This window comes from Cervus elaphus, chromosome 22 (genome assembly GCF_910594005.1).
Source record: "Cervus elaphus chromosome 22, mCerEla1.1, whole genome shotgun sequence".
Lineage (NCBI taxonomy): Eukaryota > Metazoa > Chordata > Mammalia > Artiodactyla > Cervidae > Cervus > Cervus elaphus.
This window is the reverse complement of record NC_057836.1, coordinates 18,111,106-18,129,334: the sequence shown is the minus strand read 5'-3', so window position 1 is coordinate 18,129,334 and position 18,229 is coordinate 18,111,106. Positions and strand designations below refer to the sequence as shown.

The following is an 18,229-nucleotide window of genomic DNA, read 5'->3' as shown; positions in this document are numbered from 1 at the left end:
TCATCTTTAGGACTCCTCTGAAAGAGGTGAAAGTGAAGTCATTCAGTCTTGTCTGACTCTTTGTGACCCCATGTATTGTACCCTACCAGGCTTCTCCGTCCATGGGATTTTCCAGGTAAGAGTACTGGAGTGGGCTGTCATTTCCTTCTCCAGGGGATCTTCCTGACCCAGGGATCAAACCCGGGTCTCTTGCATTGTAGGCAGACGCTTTTACCATCTGAGCCACCAGGGAACACATTAGGACTCCTCTAAGTCACTATATTCTGAGTTCTATCTAAAATTCTTTTAACTTACTCATTCATTTTTTATGGTTGGCAATGGTTCCTTTGATATTTTTATTTATTAATGATTATTTGGTATTTTTTTCATCTTTTTCCCTGTTTATTCTCTCCTTTCTTTTCCCCTAAATACATTAATCATAGTTAAAATCCTTATCTGCCAAATCCAACATTTCTATCATGTGTGTCTTTGCATTCTCTTATTTTCTGTTTTCACTTTGATCATTTGTCATGTTATCCTAGCTTGTCAAATGTCATGTTATTTTTTATTGAGTACTATAAATTACATATGAAAAAGTAAGCTGTTCCCAATACGTTTTTTAACTCCTGTAAAGATTTACCCTTTGCTTTGCTAGACAGGTAGGGGGAAGGGGTAAATGACATTCAAACATCTAAATATAACCTAAAATTGAACTGTAACAAGTATGGGTTCCAGTTCTTGTAACACTCAGTCCACTTCTGATTTCTCTGTCTCTGTGACATGGACTTTAAGAGATTTCAGTTCAGAGCCTAGATTCTTTGGTAGCTCAGTACCCAAGAGAATGAGAAAGACTCTGCTTTCCAAGTCTTTTTATGTAGTTCTTTAGCTTCCTGCCCTTCACAGCTTATATACTGGGCAGATCTTTGAGGAGAAAACCTGCTGTGTGAGAAAGGCCCTCAAGACTCTAATTTTGTCACTCCAGCACCAGGTAACTCCCAAATTATGCTGGTTCCCTGTCACAACAGTAGTCCTCTACTTGCCCAAGCCCAGATTCTGAATCATTAAATTATGCAATGAATTGGCAAATTCCCACAGAGAAAAAAAAGCTATAGATCCTGGACTAACATTGAAATAATCTCCACTCTTTAGAATTTTAGCATATTTAGTCCATGTTGTGTTAGCAAATGTCAAATACATTTACTGTTTCTTAAAAAACATTTTCAAGCTTTTAAAGTTGTATCCAGCAAGACCCAGCAAGACAAATTGGCCTGCTGTGAACTCCTCCTTTCTCCCTGGAAGTGGAAAATTTTAGGTTTAATTCTCTACTTCATTATTTACTTAAAGTGCAGCACTGATAGACATTATTTAACCTTTCTTTATGTCACTTTTATGTATAAAAAGAGAGAAGAATACAGTGAGTCTGTTAATGTTATTAGTTCAAGGGCATTCAGAGCAGCAATATAACTTATTTCTGCTCAGTGATAGAACCAGAAGGGCTTCACCAGTGGCTCAGCGGTAAAGAATCCACCTGCAATGCAGGAGACACTGGTTAGATCGCTGGGTCAGGATGATACCCTGGAGGAGGGCATGGCAACCCACTCCACTATTCTTCATGGAGAATCCCATGGGTAGAGAAGCCTGGTGAGGTACAGTTCATAGGGTCTTAAAGAGTTGAACATGACTGAAGCAACTAAGCACACATATACACTATTTCCTCCTCAAGATCACATAACTCCAAAATTTGAATAACAGAGATTCTTGACACAAAGTCCAAGGAGGGATTGTATGTTTGGTGGAGAAGAACCTTCTCTGATTCCCAGTGGAATCTGGCCAATGTCAATCAATGTTACCTGAAATCATCTCTCATACAAATTGTTTAATCCACTCAAGAAGATCACATTTTTTGAAGCTGAGTTTCCAGATCTGAAGTCTGAAGCTTAGAACCAAAAGTGATATATTCTGGGGTAAACCAAGACATCTCAGAATCCATTTGTTTTTCAGTTCTGAATGACTGTACCAAGGAGAAGGATTCTAATGGTAGAGGATTCATGACTGCTATCTGAGGCATCTGATGAGGCCAGTTCCTGACTCCACTCCCTTTAATCAACCCCTTTAACTCTTAAGTAAATGGCATCAAAGTGTGTGTGGTTTGTAAGGAATCCATCCAGCTGCCAGCTTATTCCTGTGACTCTGAACTCATTTAACTGCTCTGGGAAGAGAGACCAACATTTCCTGTAAATTTTTCTCAGATGCTGTGCAGAACTCTACAGATCAGAATGTTAACTCTGATATGACCTTGTAACACCTTCTGTCTCAGGCTACTCTTTAGAGTGTTTTCAACTTAATATTTCCTGGGTTTTTTTCCTCCTATTTTTCAACCTTATTAATTCTCTTGCCACTGCTATAAGAAACCAGACCCCGCTGCTGCCCCAGTGCAATGACTCCATTTCAGAATCAGCAGGGTCTGCAGCCTCAGAGGAGAGCGCCCCTTACTGCTCAGGTGAGGGTCCCACAGGACAGAAGACCCTTCTCATTCCCCAGGTCAACGCCCAAATTGTCCCATTTCTCTCTCCTCAGGCAGCAAACAGCTCCGCCTGGTGGACGGGGATGGTCCTTGCGCCGGGAGAGTGGAGATCCTTGACCAGGGCTCCTGGGGCACCATCTGTGATTACCGCTGGGACCTGAACGATGCCCGCGTGGTGTGCAGACAGCTGGGCTGTGAAGAAGCCCTTGATGCCACTGTCTCTTCCTCCTTTGGGGCAGGATCTGGGCCCATTTGGCTGGACAACGTGAGGTGCACAGGAAAGGAGTCCCACGTGTGGAACTGCCCTTCCCGGGGCTGGGGGAAGCACTACTGCGATCATAGCCAGGATGCAGGAGTCATCTGCTCAGGTATGATCAGTTCATTGCCCACCAGCTGGGAGTATGGAAAGTTCCAAGAAAGCTGGTGTCTGATCAGAGGGACAATAGGGGACGGGTGGGCTAGAGAGGACTGAGACAACTACCCATCCTCCCTGAGTGCACAGTAGCTGTGAGCTAGGAGTTTCATATACTTTCCTCTTACAAGGCTCTGCTATTCTTTTCTTCTCCAGTGGTCTTACCTGACACTAATATAGCTTTATTTATTCTCCCAGTTAAAATAAATCCTCATGACTTTTTTCATAATTCATGTTTTGTAAGAGTGAAACATTTGCTAACCGCCACATACACACTCTCTTTGCACAGGAAGGCTATGAGAGGGAGGGACAAAAATGAGGATGTACTTTCCTGGGTGGAGTTGTTTCTATACAAAGAGTGTGAGACATTATTTTGCACTAGGTTAGTATGAGTGGAAGCTACTCCTACTATAGGAGGATATAATTTACTTATATAGAGGGAAACTCTACAGAGGATATCATTTAACAGATCAGAGATTCTTATGGATTTGTGCCAGATTTCAAGTTTCCTTTGCAAATTTAGACATAAATGTTCATAGTTCTTTGATGGTAGAGAACTGTTGATGAAATGCTCTGAGTCATATATTCTTCCATTGTTATTAGAAAAGTCTCTCTCTCCAATTTTTCCTTTAAAATATCTGTATAAATGAGTCTTTGGAGGAACACTTAGCCATGTGCTGACAAGTCAAAGGTGGAGGTAATAAAATTTGAATTTCTTTATTTTATGATAAGAGATTATATAGTTTATATTTGATGACTTCAATGATATAAGAGAATTGCATTTGGGGGCTTATTTGGAGTAAGTGGACAAATATCATTTTTGAAGAAGGTGGAAAAGGTTTTATAGTAGCTGGGAGGAAGGAGAATGGCAATGGGAGCTGATGAAGGCAACTGTGAGGTTCTCTGAGCAGCACTGAGGGGCCGGGTGTTGTATGGAGGTTGCTATGTGTGCCCAAGGACACAGGTGTGTACACAGCAAGAGACTAGGCAAGGATATATCTTTATTATATTTAATATCTTTACTCACATCAGCCTTCTATTTATTTTTCTTGAAATTGTCACACACTTATTCTTCCCTGTAAATTTTAAAATCAAGTAGAAAATAAAAAAGATATACTATATCTCAGAAGTCTCTATCCTGATATATATATAAGACTTTATTGATTATTCAGCATATATTTGAATATTTCACATGTATCAGGGTATATAAACCAGAATACAAGAAATACTTCTTTCTTGTTCTTTCTAAATTTTTAATCTCATGGAATTAATTAATAATATCAATAACCTCAGATATGCAGATGACACAAACCTAATGGCAGAAAGTAAAGAGGAACGGAGGAGAGCCTCTTGATGAAAGTGAAAGAGAAGAGTGAAAAGCTGGCTTGAAACTCCACATTCAAAAAACTAATATCATGGCATCCAGTCCAATCACTTCATGGCAAAGAGATGAGGAAAAAATGAAAACAGAGACAGACTTTATTTTCTGGGATCCCAATATCACTGTGGACAGTGACTGCAGTCATGAAATTAAAAGATGCTCTCTCCTTGGAAGAAAAGCTATGACAAACCTAGATAGCTTATTGAAAAACAGAGACATTCCTTTGTGACAAACATCCATATAGTCAAAGTTGTTTTTTTCCAGTAGTTATGTATGGACATGAGAGTTGGATCATAAAGAAAGCTGAGCGCTGAAGAATTGATGCTTTTGAACTGTGGTGTTGGAAAAGACTCTTCAGAGTCCCTTGGACAGCAAGGAGATCAAATCAGTCAATCCTAAAGGAAATCAACCCTGAATAACTCATTGGAAGGATGGGTGCTAAAGCTGAAGCTCTGATACTTTGGCCACATGATAAGAAGAACTGACTCATTGGAAAAGACCCTGAGGCTGGGAAATGTTGAAGACCGGAGGAGAAGGGGACAACAGAAGATGAGATGGTTGGATGGCATCACTGACTCAATGGACATGAGTTTGAGTAAACTCAGGGAGATAGTGAAGAACAGGGAAGCCTGGTGTGCTGCAGTCCATGGGGTCACAAAGAGTTAGACACAACTGAGTGACTGAGGAACAAAAACAGCCAGTTAAATAAAAATGCTTTAATTAGAATGTGTAGCCTGTGACCAAATTCCCAGCTAGAGGAGACTAGGAGTCCTAATCTGGGCCTCTCTGGGGAGATGGAAATGGATAAATAATAAAAAGTAAGCAGATCATCCTCACTTTCATCATTCATTCTTATATCAGTGGTCAAGCTAATCCTTCAATTATTTAATTTCTGTGGTGTCTTTTCTGTTCTCTCCTGCTCTCTAAAGTAGATTTTCATTCTGTTACATCATTCTTTTTGAGACTTCAAAGTTCACATACTTATGCAATCAGAGTCCTTTACCAGGAGAAATTCCACCATGTACATAAATAACCATGAGCACACTCAGAAACCATGCAAATTATTTAAAAAATTGTTCTTTATGATGTGCAGGGATTGTTTCCCATTGGATTACCTTTTCTCTATCCAAATAGGGTCCCTGAAGGATGAAATCATGAACATGAGTCTTTTTTTTTGGTCTCTCTTTCATACTCCATCCACTCCCTGTTTAACTCACCCCATCTCACTCCCTACAGAAGTTCTTTCCTTTTGGAGCTCCTTTCCATCTGTTTGTAGCTCTTAAGATTGTTTCTTCATTTCTGCATTGGGGGAAATGGGAAAGTGTAGCAGTGTTAGGTGGAAAATGTGAGAAGCACGGAGATAAAAGTTGTTAAAATCTTGTTGAACAAGTATTTGGTTTCCAAATCTATGTTTCATCCCTATTGAGTCTTTTTTTCCCCCCTATTGAGTCTTTTGCAATTTAGAAATCGCTAAAATATATATGGCTTGCTTGCTCTCTGCTCTCTTCCTCTCACTCTCCTTTTTTATAGCGTGCCGGCTTCTTATCTCAGAAATACAAATAGGAAAGGAATATGCAGTCGCCATATAGATAGAGTTAGAATATATTAAACTATCATTACTCCTCCACATTTGCTAAGTATCTCATGTCTAGTCTGAAATAATCAACTAACTCAGTTGTCTTGCATAATCCCACTGAGACTTCACTTTCTCTCAGTTGTGTTCATAAATCCTAGGTTTTTAAGAAAAATGGCTAGGACCATTCCCTCCCTCTCCTATGACTCTGTGAGCTTTCATCATTTCCAAACTTTTCTGTGAATAACTTCTTTCACAATTAGATTACCTAATTGTGACCTAGTGCCTGCCCTCAGATCCAGACTGCATGATGTTCCCTGTCCTCAGTGACTTGAATATTGGCTCCGAGAGAAAACTAGCCAAAATTCTATCCCCAGAAATCTCAGGATGACCTTCTAAACTTCTCTGGCTCTTAGGCCTCTAACCTCTTGAATCCCATGGTCTTTTTTCACTCTCAGTTAGTTCAGCTCTGCACCCGTTTGAATGTCTACCACTGTGCAGTTTCTTTGGGCACTGTAGTTTCCAGGCCCCCACATAGGAATTAACATTCCTAACCAATATATATTCTCAGGATTCAGCCATTCCAAACTGACCCTGCAATCCTTCTGGATATCTCTTCAGAAACTTGCTCATGAAAAATGCATTTTGATAATGACAGTCAAATTCTCTCTTCTTATCCCATCTTATTTCACTGCAGGAAAGAAAAGCTCTCACACCATTGCCTGTGAGGTGTTGCTTCCAATTGTCAAGCCAGTTTCATGAACACTCACTGGGTTTGTTCTTTGTTTCTCTTAGGATTTGTGCGTCTGGCTGGAGGGGATGGACCCTGCTCAGGGCGAGTAGAAGTGCATTCTGGAAAAGCCTGGACCCCAGTATCTGATGGGAACTTCACACTCCCCACTGCCCAGGTCATTTGTGCAGAGCTGGGATGTGGCAAGGCTGTGTCTATCCTGGGACATGTGCCCTTCAGAGAGTCAGAAGGCCGGGTCTGGGCTGAAGAGTTCAGGTGTGAGGGGGAGGAGCCCAAGCTCCGGGTCTGCCCCAGAGTGCCCTGTCCAGGGGGCAGGTGTCACCACAGTGGAGCTGCTCAGGTTGTCTGTTCAGGTGAGATGCATGCCAGGACTTAACCTCCATGTACAGTCATTTCAGCTAAAAAAAAAAAAAAAAAAAAAGACTTTGCTGAAATCCTGTCTTTTTCTATCAGTGTACACAGACATCCAGCTCATGAAAAATGGCACCTCTCAGTGTGAGGGGCGGGTGGAGATGAACATTTCTGGACGATGGAGAGCGCTCTGTGCCTCCCACTGGAGTCTGGCCAATGCCAATGTTGTCTGTCGGCAGCTCGGCTGTGGCGTCGCCATCTCCACCCCAAACGGAGCAGAAGGAAGGGATCAACTGTGGAAAGCCCGATTTCACTGCTCAGGGACTGAGTCCTTCCTGTGGCAATGCCCTGTGACTGCCCTGGGTGGTCCTGACTGTTCCCATGGCAACACTGCCTCTGTGATCTGCTCAGGTAAGACAGGGAAGGGCTACTATATTTAGGATGCTCCTGGAGTGAAATCTCCCTAAAGCAGAGAAAAAGGGAAAACAAGCTTAAAAAGGAAGATATTCTGTAGTGAAGTATTTATTCTTGTTACTGAACTCAGGTTTCAGCTGCTCATTACTCAAGAATCCAATACTGAGAGAGAAGTGTGGGGTAGAATTAAAGATAGCTTTATTGAGGAAAGCAGCAGGTATGGGGAGACAGAGGATTAATGTACCAAAGAACCAGCTCCTCCTTGGTGATCAGGGGCAAGAGTTTTTAAATGGGAATTTCAGGAGTGCACAGGTGGAGGTTTTGTCAGGTCTGACAAAATGTGGTTCACTAGAGAAGAGAATCGCAAATCACTTCAGTATTCATGCCTTAAGAGTCCCATGAACAGTATGAAAAGGCAAAAAGATAGAACACTGAAAGATGAACTCCCCAGCTCGGTAGGTGCCCAATATGCTACTGGAGATCAGTGGAGAAATACTTCCAGAAGGAATGAAGAGATGGAGCCAAAGTAAAAACAGCAAACAGTAGTGGATGTGACTGGTGATGGAAGTAAAGTCTGATGCTGTAAAGAGCAATATTGCATAGGAACCTGGAATGTTAAGTCCATGAATCAAAGTAATTTGGAAGTGGTCAAACCGGAGATGGCAAGAGTGAACATTGATATTTTAGAAATCAGTGAACTAAAATGGACTGGAATGGGTGAATTTAACTCAGATGACCTTTATATCTACTACTGCAGGCAAGAATCACTTAGAAAAAACAGAGGAGCCATAGTCAACAAAAGAGTCCTAAACGCAGTACTTGGATGCAATCTCAAAAGTGACAGAATGATCTCTGTTTGTTTCCAAGGCAAACCATTCAGTGTCACGGTAATCCGAGTCGATGCCCCAACCAGTAATGCTGAAGAAGCTGAAGTTAAAAGGTTCTATGAAACACCTATGAGACCCTCTAGAACTAACAACAACAAAAAAAGATGTCTTTTTCATTATAGGGAACTGGAATGCAAAAGTAGGAAGTCAAGAGACATGGGGAATAGTAAGTATGCTTGGAGTACAACATGGAGTACAAAATGAACCAGGACAAAGGCTAACAGAGTTTTGCCAAAAGAACGCACTGGTCAGAGCAAACACCCCCTTCCAACAACACAGGTGAAGACTCTACACATGGACATCACCAGATGGTCAGTACCAAAATCAGATTGATTATATTCTTTGCAACCAAAGATGGAGAAGCTTTATACAGTCAGCAAAAACAAGACCGGGAGCAGACTGTGGCTCAGATCATGGACTCCTTATGGCAAATTCAGACTTAAATTGAAGAAAATAGGCAAAACCACTAGACCATTCAAGTATGACCTAGATCAAATCCCTTTCAATTATACAGTGGAAGTGAGAAATAGCTTTAAGGGACTAGATCTGATAGACAGAGTGCCTGATGAGCTATGGGCAGAGGTTCGTGACATTGTACAGAGGCGGTGAGAAAGACCATCCCCAAGAAAAAGAAATGCCAAAAAGTAAAATGGCTGTCTGAGGAGGCCTTACAAATAGCTGAGAAAAGAAGAGAAGTGAAAAGCAAAGGAAAAAGGAAAGATATACCCATTTCAATGCAGAGTTCCAAAGAATAGCGAGGAGAGATAAGAAAGCCCTCCTCAATGATCAGTGCAAAGAAACAGAGGAAAACAATAGAATGGGAAAGGCTAGAGATCTCTTCAAGAAAATTAGAGGTACCAAGGAATATTTCATGCAAAGATGGGCACTATTAATGACAGAAATGATATGAATCTACCAGAAGCAGAAGATATTAAGAAGAGGTGGCAAGAATACATAGAAGAACTATACAAAAAGATCTTCATGACCCAGATAACCAAGATGGTGTGTTCACTCACCTACACCCAGATATCCTGGAATGTGAAGTCAAATGGGCCTTAGGAAGCATCACTATGAATAAAGCTAGTGGTGGTGATGGATTCCAGTTGAGCTCTTTCAAATCCTAAAAGATGATGCTGTGAAAGTGCTGCACTCAATATGTCAGCAAATTTTGAAAATTCAGCAATAGCCACAGGACTGGAAAATGTCAGTTTTCATTCCAATCCCAAAGAAAGGTAACACCAAGAAACGCTCAAACTACAGCACAGTTGTACTCATCTCACACACTAGTACAGTAATGCTCAAAAATCTCCAAGCTAGGCTTCAACAGTAAATGGACCATGAAATTTCAGATGTCCAAGCTGGATTTAGAAAAGGCAGAGGAACCAGAGATCAAATTGCCAACATCTGTTGGATCATCAAGAAAGCAAGAGAGTTCCAGAAAAAAACATCTACTTCTGCTTACTGACTATGCCAAAGCCTTTGACTGTGTGGATCACAACAAACTGTGGAAAATTCTTCAAGAGATGGGAATACCAGACCACCTTATCTGCCTCTTGAGAAATCTGTATACAGGTCAAGAAGTAACAGTTAAAGCTGGACATGGAACAACAGATGGTTTCTAAATAGGGAAAGGAGTATATCAAGGCTGTATATTGTCACCCTGCTTATTTAACTTATACACAGAGTACATCATGCTAAATGTAGGGTTGGATCAAGCACAAGCTGAAATGCTGGTGGCTGAGATGGTAAAGCATCTGTCTGCAATTCAGGAGACCTGGGTTCAATCCCTGGGTCGGGAAGATCCCCTGGAGAAGGAAATGACAGCCCACTCCAGTACTCTTGCCTGGAAAATCCCATGGATGGAGGAGCCTGGTAGGCTACAGGCCATGGGGTCACAAAGATTGGAAACAACTGAGCGATGTCACTTTCATGTTCAAACTATTATTATTTTGTCCTATTTGGCTGTTTTCCTTTGTTTCTGATTTTTTTTTTTTCATTTCTGTGATTAAATTTATTCTTTGGTTAGGTTTTTCTACAAACAGAGGCACGTGTAGGACATGAGGGTAGTCTGTCCTGAGAAGGCTCCGTAAGGTCCTCCTCCATAACATTCTCATTGTTCACTCATTTTTTCAGGGGAAAGAAGTGCTCATAAATGCTAAAAAGTGCTATGTCAGGGAGAGAAATGCCTAGATGAATAATAGTTTTTATGAAATATTATTATTTAAGGATAATAATAGAGAACAAAGTACAAGCAATAAGTGTACACCTAGGTCATGTTCTCCAACCCATATCTACAAAGAGAACATTCATAGCACCATAGAATCACTATTGCCTCCCAATAGCTGTGTCCCCCTCCTCTCCTGGGAGGACTGCTTACCTAAGACTTGTACTGCCATAGAATATATTGTCAGTTTGTGAACTTTATGTAAAACCATACAGTATGTTTTCTTTTGAGTCTAATTTCTTTGACTCCAAACTGTGTTTGAGATTCACTCATGATGTTGTTTATGGCAATATTTTTATTAATTTTAATTTTTATATAGTATTCCTTTGAATGATCACATGACCATGCACTGATTCATTCAAGTAATGGCAGAGATTTGAATTTATTTCCAGTTCTTGACTATTACAAATACAAATGTGCAAATTACCATGATGATGACTTCTGGCAGAAATATTTTTTATGATTTTTGTGTGTTTAATTCTTGGTCTTATATTTTTATTTTCTTAATGGTATGCTGTACTTCAATGAGCCAAGTTACTTATCTTAATTTTGACTTATCAACTTTTTTTCTGTACATGTAGTGCTCCTTCAGTCAGTCAGTTCAGTTCAGTCACTCAGTCATGTCTGACTCTTTGTGACCCCATGGACTGCAGCACGCCAAGCTTCTTTGTCCTTCACCATCTCCCAGAGCTCGCTCAAGCTCATATCTATTGAGTCAGTGATAACATCCAATCATCTCATCCTCTGTCATCCCCTTCTTCTCCTGCCTTCAATCTTTCCCAGCATCAGAGTCTTTACCAATGGGTAAATTCTTCCTATCATGTGGCCAAAGAACTGGAGCTTCAGCTTCAGCATCAGTCTTTCCAATGAACATTCAGGATTGATTTCCTTTAGGACTGACTGTTTGATCTCCTTGCAGTCCAAGGGACTCTGAAGAGTCTTCTCCAACACCACAGTTCAAAAGCATCAGTTCTTCGGTGCTCAGCTTTCTTTATGATCCAACTCTCACATACATACATGACTACTGGAAAAACTGAAGCTTTGTTGAACCTTCGTTTGCAAAGTAATGTCTCTACTTTTTAATATGCTGTGTAGGTTGGTCATAGCTTTTCTTACAAGGAGCAAGCATCTTTTAATTTCATGGTTGCAGTGACCATCTGCAGTGATTCTGGAGCCCAAGAAAAGAAAGTCTCTCTCTGTTTCCACTGTTTCCCCATCTATTTGCCATGAACATGATGGGAACAGATGCCATGATCTTCATTTTTTTGAATGTTGAGTTTTAAGCCAACATTTTCAGTCCCCTCTTTAACTTACATCAAGAAGCTCTTTAATTCCTCTTCACTTTCTGCCATAAGGGTGGTGTCATCTGCATATCTGAGATTATTGATATTTCTCTCAGCAATCTTGACTCCAGGTTGTGCTTCATCCAGCCTGGCATTTCACATGATGTACTCTGCATATAAGTTAAATAAGCAGAATAACAATATACAGCCTTGCAGTACTCCTTTCTCAGTTTTTTTTTTTTTTTTTTCCTTTCTCAGTTTTGAACCAGTCCATTGTTCCAGTCCACAGGGCTCCTTAAATCCTTCTGAAAAGAACTTTGTGTACTCCAAAATCACAAAAATGTTCTCTGAGAATATCTCACAGAAGTGTAATTATTTTTCTTTTGCATAAAATTGTACACTGCTTCTAGGATTGATATCTGTGTAGAATAGAGTCAAGTGTCATGTTTTCATATGGGCATCCAGTTGAAGCAGAATCTTTTTTCTGAAAAGACTATTCCCCACTGCAGTGCCATCTTTGTAATAAGTGAAAGGGCACATATGTTTGAGTACTTCTTTTAGCCTCTCTATTCTGTTCCACTGTGTCATTTGTCTATCCTTGCACCCGTACAACATTTTCTTAATTATTGTAGCTTCAATAAGTCTTGAACCTTCTCTGGTAGCTCAGATGGTAAAGAATCTGCCTGCAATGTGGGAGACCTGGATTTGAACCCTGGGTTGGGAAGATCCCCTGGGGAAGGGCATGGCAACCCACTTCAGTATTCTTGCCTGGAAAAACCCTATGGACAGAGGAGCCTGGTGGGCTACAGTCTGTTTGGTCACAAAGAGTTTGACATGACTGAGTGAGTAGGCACACATAGTATGTCTCAGTTCAGTTCAGTCACTCAGTCACGTTTGACTGTTTGCGACCCCATGGACTGCAGCATACCAAGCCTCCCTGTCCATCACCAACTCCTGGAGTTTACTTAAACTCCTGTCCATTGAGTCGGTGATGGCATCCAACCACCTTATCCTCTGTCGTTCCCTTTTCCTCTTGCCTTCAATCTTTCCCAGCATCAAAGTCTTTTCGAAAACAGTTAGTTCTTTGCATCAGGTGGCCAAAGTATCAGAGTTTCAGCTTCAGTATCAGTCCTTCCAAAGAATATGCAGGACTGATTTCATTTAGGATTGACTGGTTGGATCTCCTTGCAGTCCAAGGAACTCTCAAGAGTCTTCTCCAACACTACAGTTCAAAAGCATCAATTCTTCAGTGCTCAGATTAGCCCAACTCTCACATCCTTATAGGCTGGAAAAACCATAGCTTTGACCAGACAGACTTTTGCTGGCAAAGCAATGTCTCTGCTTTTTAATATGCTGTCTAAGTTGGTCATAACTTTTCTTCCAAGGAGTAAGCATCTTTTAATTTCATGGCCGCAGTCACCATCTGCAGTGATTTTGGAGCCCCCAAAACTAAAGTCTCTCACTGTTTCCATTGTCTCCCCGTCTATTTGCCATGAAGTGATGGGACTGGATATCATGATCTTAGTTTTCTGAATGTTGAGTTTTAAGCCAACTTTTTCACTCTCCTCTTTCACTTTCATCAAGAGTCTCTTTAGTTCTTCTTTGCTTTCTACCATAAGGGTGGTGTCATCTGCTATCTGAGGTTATTGATATTTCTCCTAGCAATGTTGATTCCTGGGTAACTTTAATTTAAAGAAGTTATGTTGTTGCTTCTCTTGCCAGCTGCTTAGGTCATTCTTGGGTTTTGTATGTTGTATACATTTTTGAGCTGAAGCTCCAATACTTTGGCCACCTGGTATGAAGAGCTGACTCATTTGAAAAGACCCTTAAGCTGGGAAAGATTGAAGGTGGGAGGAGAAGGGGACAACAGAGGATGAGATGGTTGGATGGCATCGCTGACTCAATGGACATGAGTTTGAGTAAACTCTGGGAGTTGGTGATGGACAGGGAGTCCTGATGTGTTGCAGTCCATGGGGTTGCAAAGAGTCACACATGGCTGAGTGACTGAACAATGATAACACAAATTTTGAATCAGCTTGTCATGTTTCACACACACAAAAGCATAAGGGAATTTCACTGCAGTTATATTTAATCTGTATATAAATTTGAGAATTATTGACTTTGACAGCACTGAGTTTCCCAATTCATTGGCAAAATATATCCCTTCATTCAGTTAGGTCTTGAATTCCTCTCAAATGTTTTGCACATCTTTAACTAGGTTTTTTCATAGGCATTTTATGGGTCTGGTGTTATTCAGTCAATCAGTTCAGTCGATCAGTCATGTCTGACTCTTTGCGACCCCATAGACTGCAGCACACCAGGCCTCCCTGTCCATCACTAACTCCTGGAGTCCTCTGGAGTCAGCCACTGTTTCCAGTGTTTCCTCATCTATTTGCCATGAAGTGATGGGACCAGACTCCATGATCTTAGTTTCCTGAATGTTGAGCTTTAAGCCAACATTTTCACTGTCCTCTTTCACTTTCATCAAGAGGCTGTTTAGTTCTTCTTCACTTTCTGCCATAAAGGTGGTGTCATCTGCATATCTGAGGTTATTGATATTTCTCGTGGCAATCTTGATTCCAGCTTGTGCTTCATCCAGCCCAGCATTTTGCATGATGTACTCTGCATATAAGTTAAATAAGCACAGTGAGAATACACAGCCTTGATGTACTCCTTTTCCTATTTGGAACCAGCCTGTTGTTCCATGTCCAGTTCTAACTGTTGCTTCCTGACCTGCTAACAGGTTTCTCAAGAGTCAGGTCAGGTGGTCTGGCATTTCCATCTCTTGAAGAATTTTCTATAGTTTGTTGTGATCCAAACAGTCAAAGGCTTTGGCATAGTCAGTAAAGCAGAAATAGACGTGTTTCTGGAGCTCTCTCGCTTTTTTGATGATGCAATGGATGTTGGCAATTTGATCTCTGGTTCCTCTGTCTTTTCTAAATCCAGCTTGAACATCTGGAAGTTCACGGTTCATGTTTTGTTGAAGCCTGGCTTGGAGAATTTTGAGCATTACTTTACTAGCGTGTGAGATGAGTGCAACTGTGTGGTAGTCTGAGCATTCTTTGGCATTGCCTTTCTTTGGATTTGGAATGAAAACTGACCTTTTCCAGTCCTGTGGCCACTGCTGAGTTTTCCAAATTTATGGCATATTGAGTGCAGCACTTTCACAGCATCATCTTTTAGGATTTGATATAGCTCAACTGGATTTCCATCACCTCCACTAGCTTTGCTTGTAGTGATGCTTCCTAAGGCCCACTTGACTTCACATTCCTAGATGTCTGGCTCTAGGTAAGTGATCACAGCATTGAGATTATCTAGGTTGTGAAGATCTTTTTTGTACCATTCTTCTGTGTATTCTTGCCACCTCTTCTTAAAATCTTCTGCTTCTGTTAGGTCCATACCATTTCTGTCCTTTATTGTGCCCATCTTTGCATGAAATGTTCCCTTGGTATCTCTAATTTTCTTGAAGAGGTCTCTAGTGTTTCCCATTCTATTGTTTTCCTCTGTTCTTTGCACTGATCACTGAGGAAGGCTTTCTTATCGCTCCTTGCTATTCTTTGCAACTCTGCATTGAAATGGGTATATCTTTCCTTTTTCCTTTGCTTTTCACTTCTCTTCTTTTCTCAGCTATTTGTAAGGCCTCCTCAGACAGCCATTTTGCTTTTTGGCATTTCTTTTTCTTGGGGATGGTCTTTCTCACTGCCTCCTTCACAATGTCATGAACCTCTGCCCATAGTTCATCAGGCACTCTGTCTATCAGATCTAGTCCCTTAAAGCTATTTCTCACTTCCACTGTATAATTGAAAGGGATTTGATCTAGGTCATACTTGAATGGTCTAGTGGTTTTGCCTACTTTCTTCAATTTAAGTCTGAATTTGCCATAAGGAGTCCATGATCTGAGCCACAGTCCACTCCCGGTCTTGTTTTTGCTGACTGTATAGAGCTTCTCCATCTTTGGTTGCAAAGAATATGATCAATCTGATTTTGGTACTGACCATCTGGTGATGTCCATGTGTAGAGTCTTCACCTGTGTTGTTGGAAGGGGGTGTTTGCTATGACCAGTGCGTTCTCTTGGCAAAACTCTGTTAGCCTTTGTCCTGGTTCATTTTGTACTCCATGTTTTACTCCAAACTTACCTACTATTCCTCGTGTCTCTTGACTTCCTACTTTTGCATTCCAGTCCCCTATAAAGAAAAGGACATCTTTTTTGGGTGTTAGTTCTAGAGAGTCTTGTAGGTGCTTCCTAGAACCATTCAACTTCAGCTTCTTCAGCATTACTGGTTGGGGCATCGACTTGGAATACCGTGATACTGAATGGTTTGTCTTGGAATGAACAGGATCATTCTGTCATTTTTGAAGTTGCATCTAAGTATCGCATATCAGACTCTTTTGTTGCCTATGATAGCTCCTCTGTTTCTCGTGAGGGACTCTTTCCCACAGTAGTAGATAATGGTCATCTGAGTTAAATTCACCCATTCCAGTCCATTTTAGTTCACTGATTCCTAAAATGTCTACGTTCATTCTTGCCATCTCCTGTTTGACTGCTCACAGTTTGCCTGACTCATGGGGCTAACATTCCAGATTCCTATGCAATATTGTTCTCTATAGCATCAGCCCTTGCTTCCATCACCAGTCACATTCACTACTGGGTGTTTTTTTTTTTTTTTCTTTGGCTCTGTCTCTTTATTCTTTCTGGAGTTATTTCTCCACTGATCTCCAGTAGCCTATTGAGCACCTACAGAGCTGGGGAGTATGATATTAGTGGTAGTATTAATTAGTATTAGTATGTTATTGATGTTATTAGTGTTTTCTTTAGTGAGGGATTTCTAGGAATAAATTCTCTCTGAACTTTACCTGGATTCCCCAAATGTTAGGTTAGTATTTTCCTTTAATCCTTCTTTCTTTCTTTCCTCTCTCTCCCTCACTCTAATTTTCTCTCTCTTTCTCTAGCTTTCCCTCTCTCTCTTTCTTTGTCCCCCCTACCCCATTTTTTCCTAAGTGTGTAAAATATTTCTGGCTTAAGTTGCAGACATGATGCTCCTTTATCCCTCCCTCCCAACAACAACAACAAAATACTTCAGGGAATTTCCTTACATAACCACAGTTCAGTCAAACTTTTAGAGCTGTCAGCTCCAGATGACATCTAAGTGTAACCACATGAGAAACCCCAAAGATAGAATTGCCAAGTTGAATCTTTCCCAGATTACTGACCCAGGAAATCATGAGCAAAATTTAAAAAAAAAATTCCTTCAACTGCTAAGTTTGGGGGAAATTTTGTTATACAGTATTATTAAACAGGCACTTACCATATGACCAGCATTTCTAAATAGAGGAATATCTATCCTCTGATCTTGCATTTGACTATTTCTACTTTATGTTGATCTAATGTGCTGATACATGCATTCTCTAGTTCTTAATTCAGCTATTAACTTTTACAGCTCTAGAATTTTCAATTGTTTTTGTTATCATTTCTCTGCCAAGATACACATTGTGTTAATTAATTCTTTGAGAACTTTAATTCTCTGTCAGACTATAAAACTCTTAGAGGAAAACATAGGTAGAACACTGTTTGACATTAATTGAAGCAAGATCTTTTTTGACCAACCTCCTAGAGTAAGGAAAATAAAAACAAAAATAAACTAGTAGGGCCTAATTAAACTTAAAAGCTTTTGCATAGCAAAGGAAGCCATAAACAGAACAAAAAGACAACTCTCAGAATGGGAGAAAATATTTGCAAATGAAACAACTGACAAGGGATTAATCTTCAAGATACACAGACAACTCAATATCAGCAAACCAAACAATCCAATGAAAAAATGGGAAAAAGACCTAAATAGACATTTTTCCAGACATACAGATGGCTAACAAATGCATGAAAAGGTGTTCAACATCATTAATTATTAGAGAGTTGCAAATCAAAACTACAGTCAGGTATTACTTCACACCAGTCAGAATGTCTATCATTAAAAAATCTGCAAACAATAAATGCTGGAGGGAATGCACAGAAAAGGGAATCCTCCTACTATGGGTATGTAAATTAGTATAACTATTATGGAGAACAGTATGGAGGTTCCTCAAAAAACTAAAGATAGAACTATCGTATGACTCAGCAATCCCACTCCTGGCCATATACCTGGAGAAAATCATTATTCAAAAAGACACATTCATCCTGATGTTCACTGCAGCACTATTTACAACAGTCAGGACACAGAAGCAACCTAAATGTCCCTCACAGGAGGAATGGATAGAGAAGACGTGATACATATATAAAATGGAATATTACTCAGCCATAAAAAGGAAAAAAAAGTTATGTCATTTGCAGAGACATGGATAGCCTTGGAGATTGTCATGTAGAGTGAAGTTAATCAGAAAGAGAAAAACAAATATTGTATAACATCACTTCTATGTGGAATCTAGAAAAATGGTAGAGATGAACCTAATGCAAAGCAG

The 18,229-nt window shown here is 40.4% G+C and overlaps 1 protein-coding gene across 2 annotated transcripts in view; it reads left to right on the top strand.

The window, feature by feature from the left end:
- LOC122680752 (antigen WC1.1-like) overlaps positions 1–18,229 on the top strand; it is a 48,185-nt gene that overhangs the window by 16,801 nt on the left and 13,155 nt on the right. Inside the window, exons 2-4 of one of the 2 annotated variants that reach the window (XM_043882426.1) lie at positions 2,557–2,871; positions 6,665–6,973; positions 7,074–7,382. In XM_043882426.1, coding sequence (XP_043738361.1) covers positions 2,557–2,871; positions 6,665–6,973; positions 7,074–7,382 — 933 coding nt within the window. The remainder of the gene's footprint in view (positions 1–2,556; positions 2,872–6,664; positions 6,974–7,073; positions 7,383–18,229) is intronic. The other variant, XM_043882427.1, reaches the window with a different exon arrangement.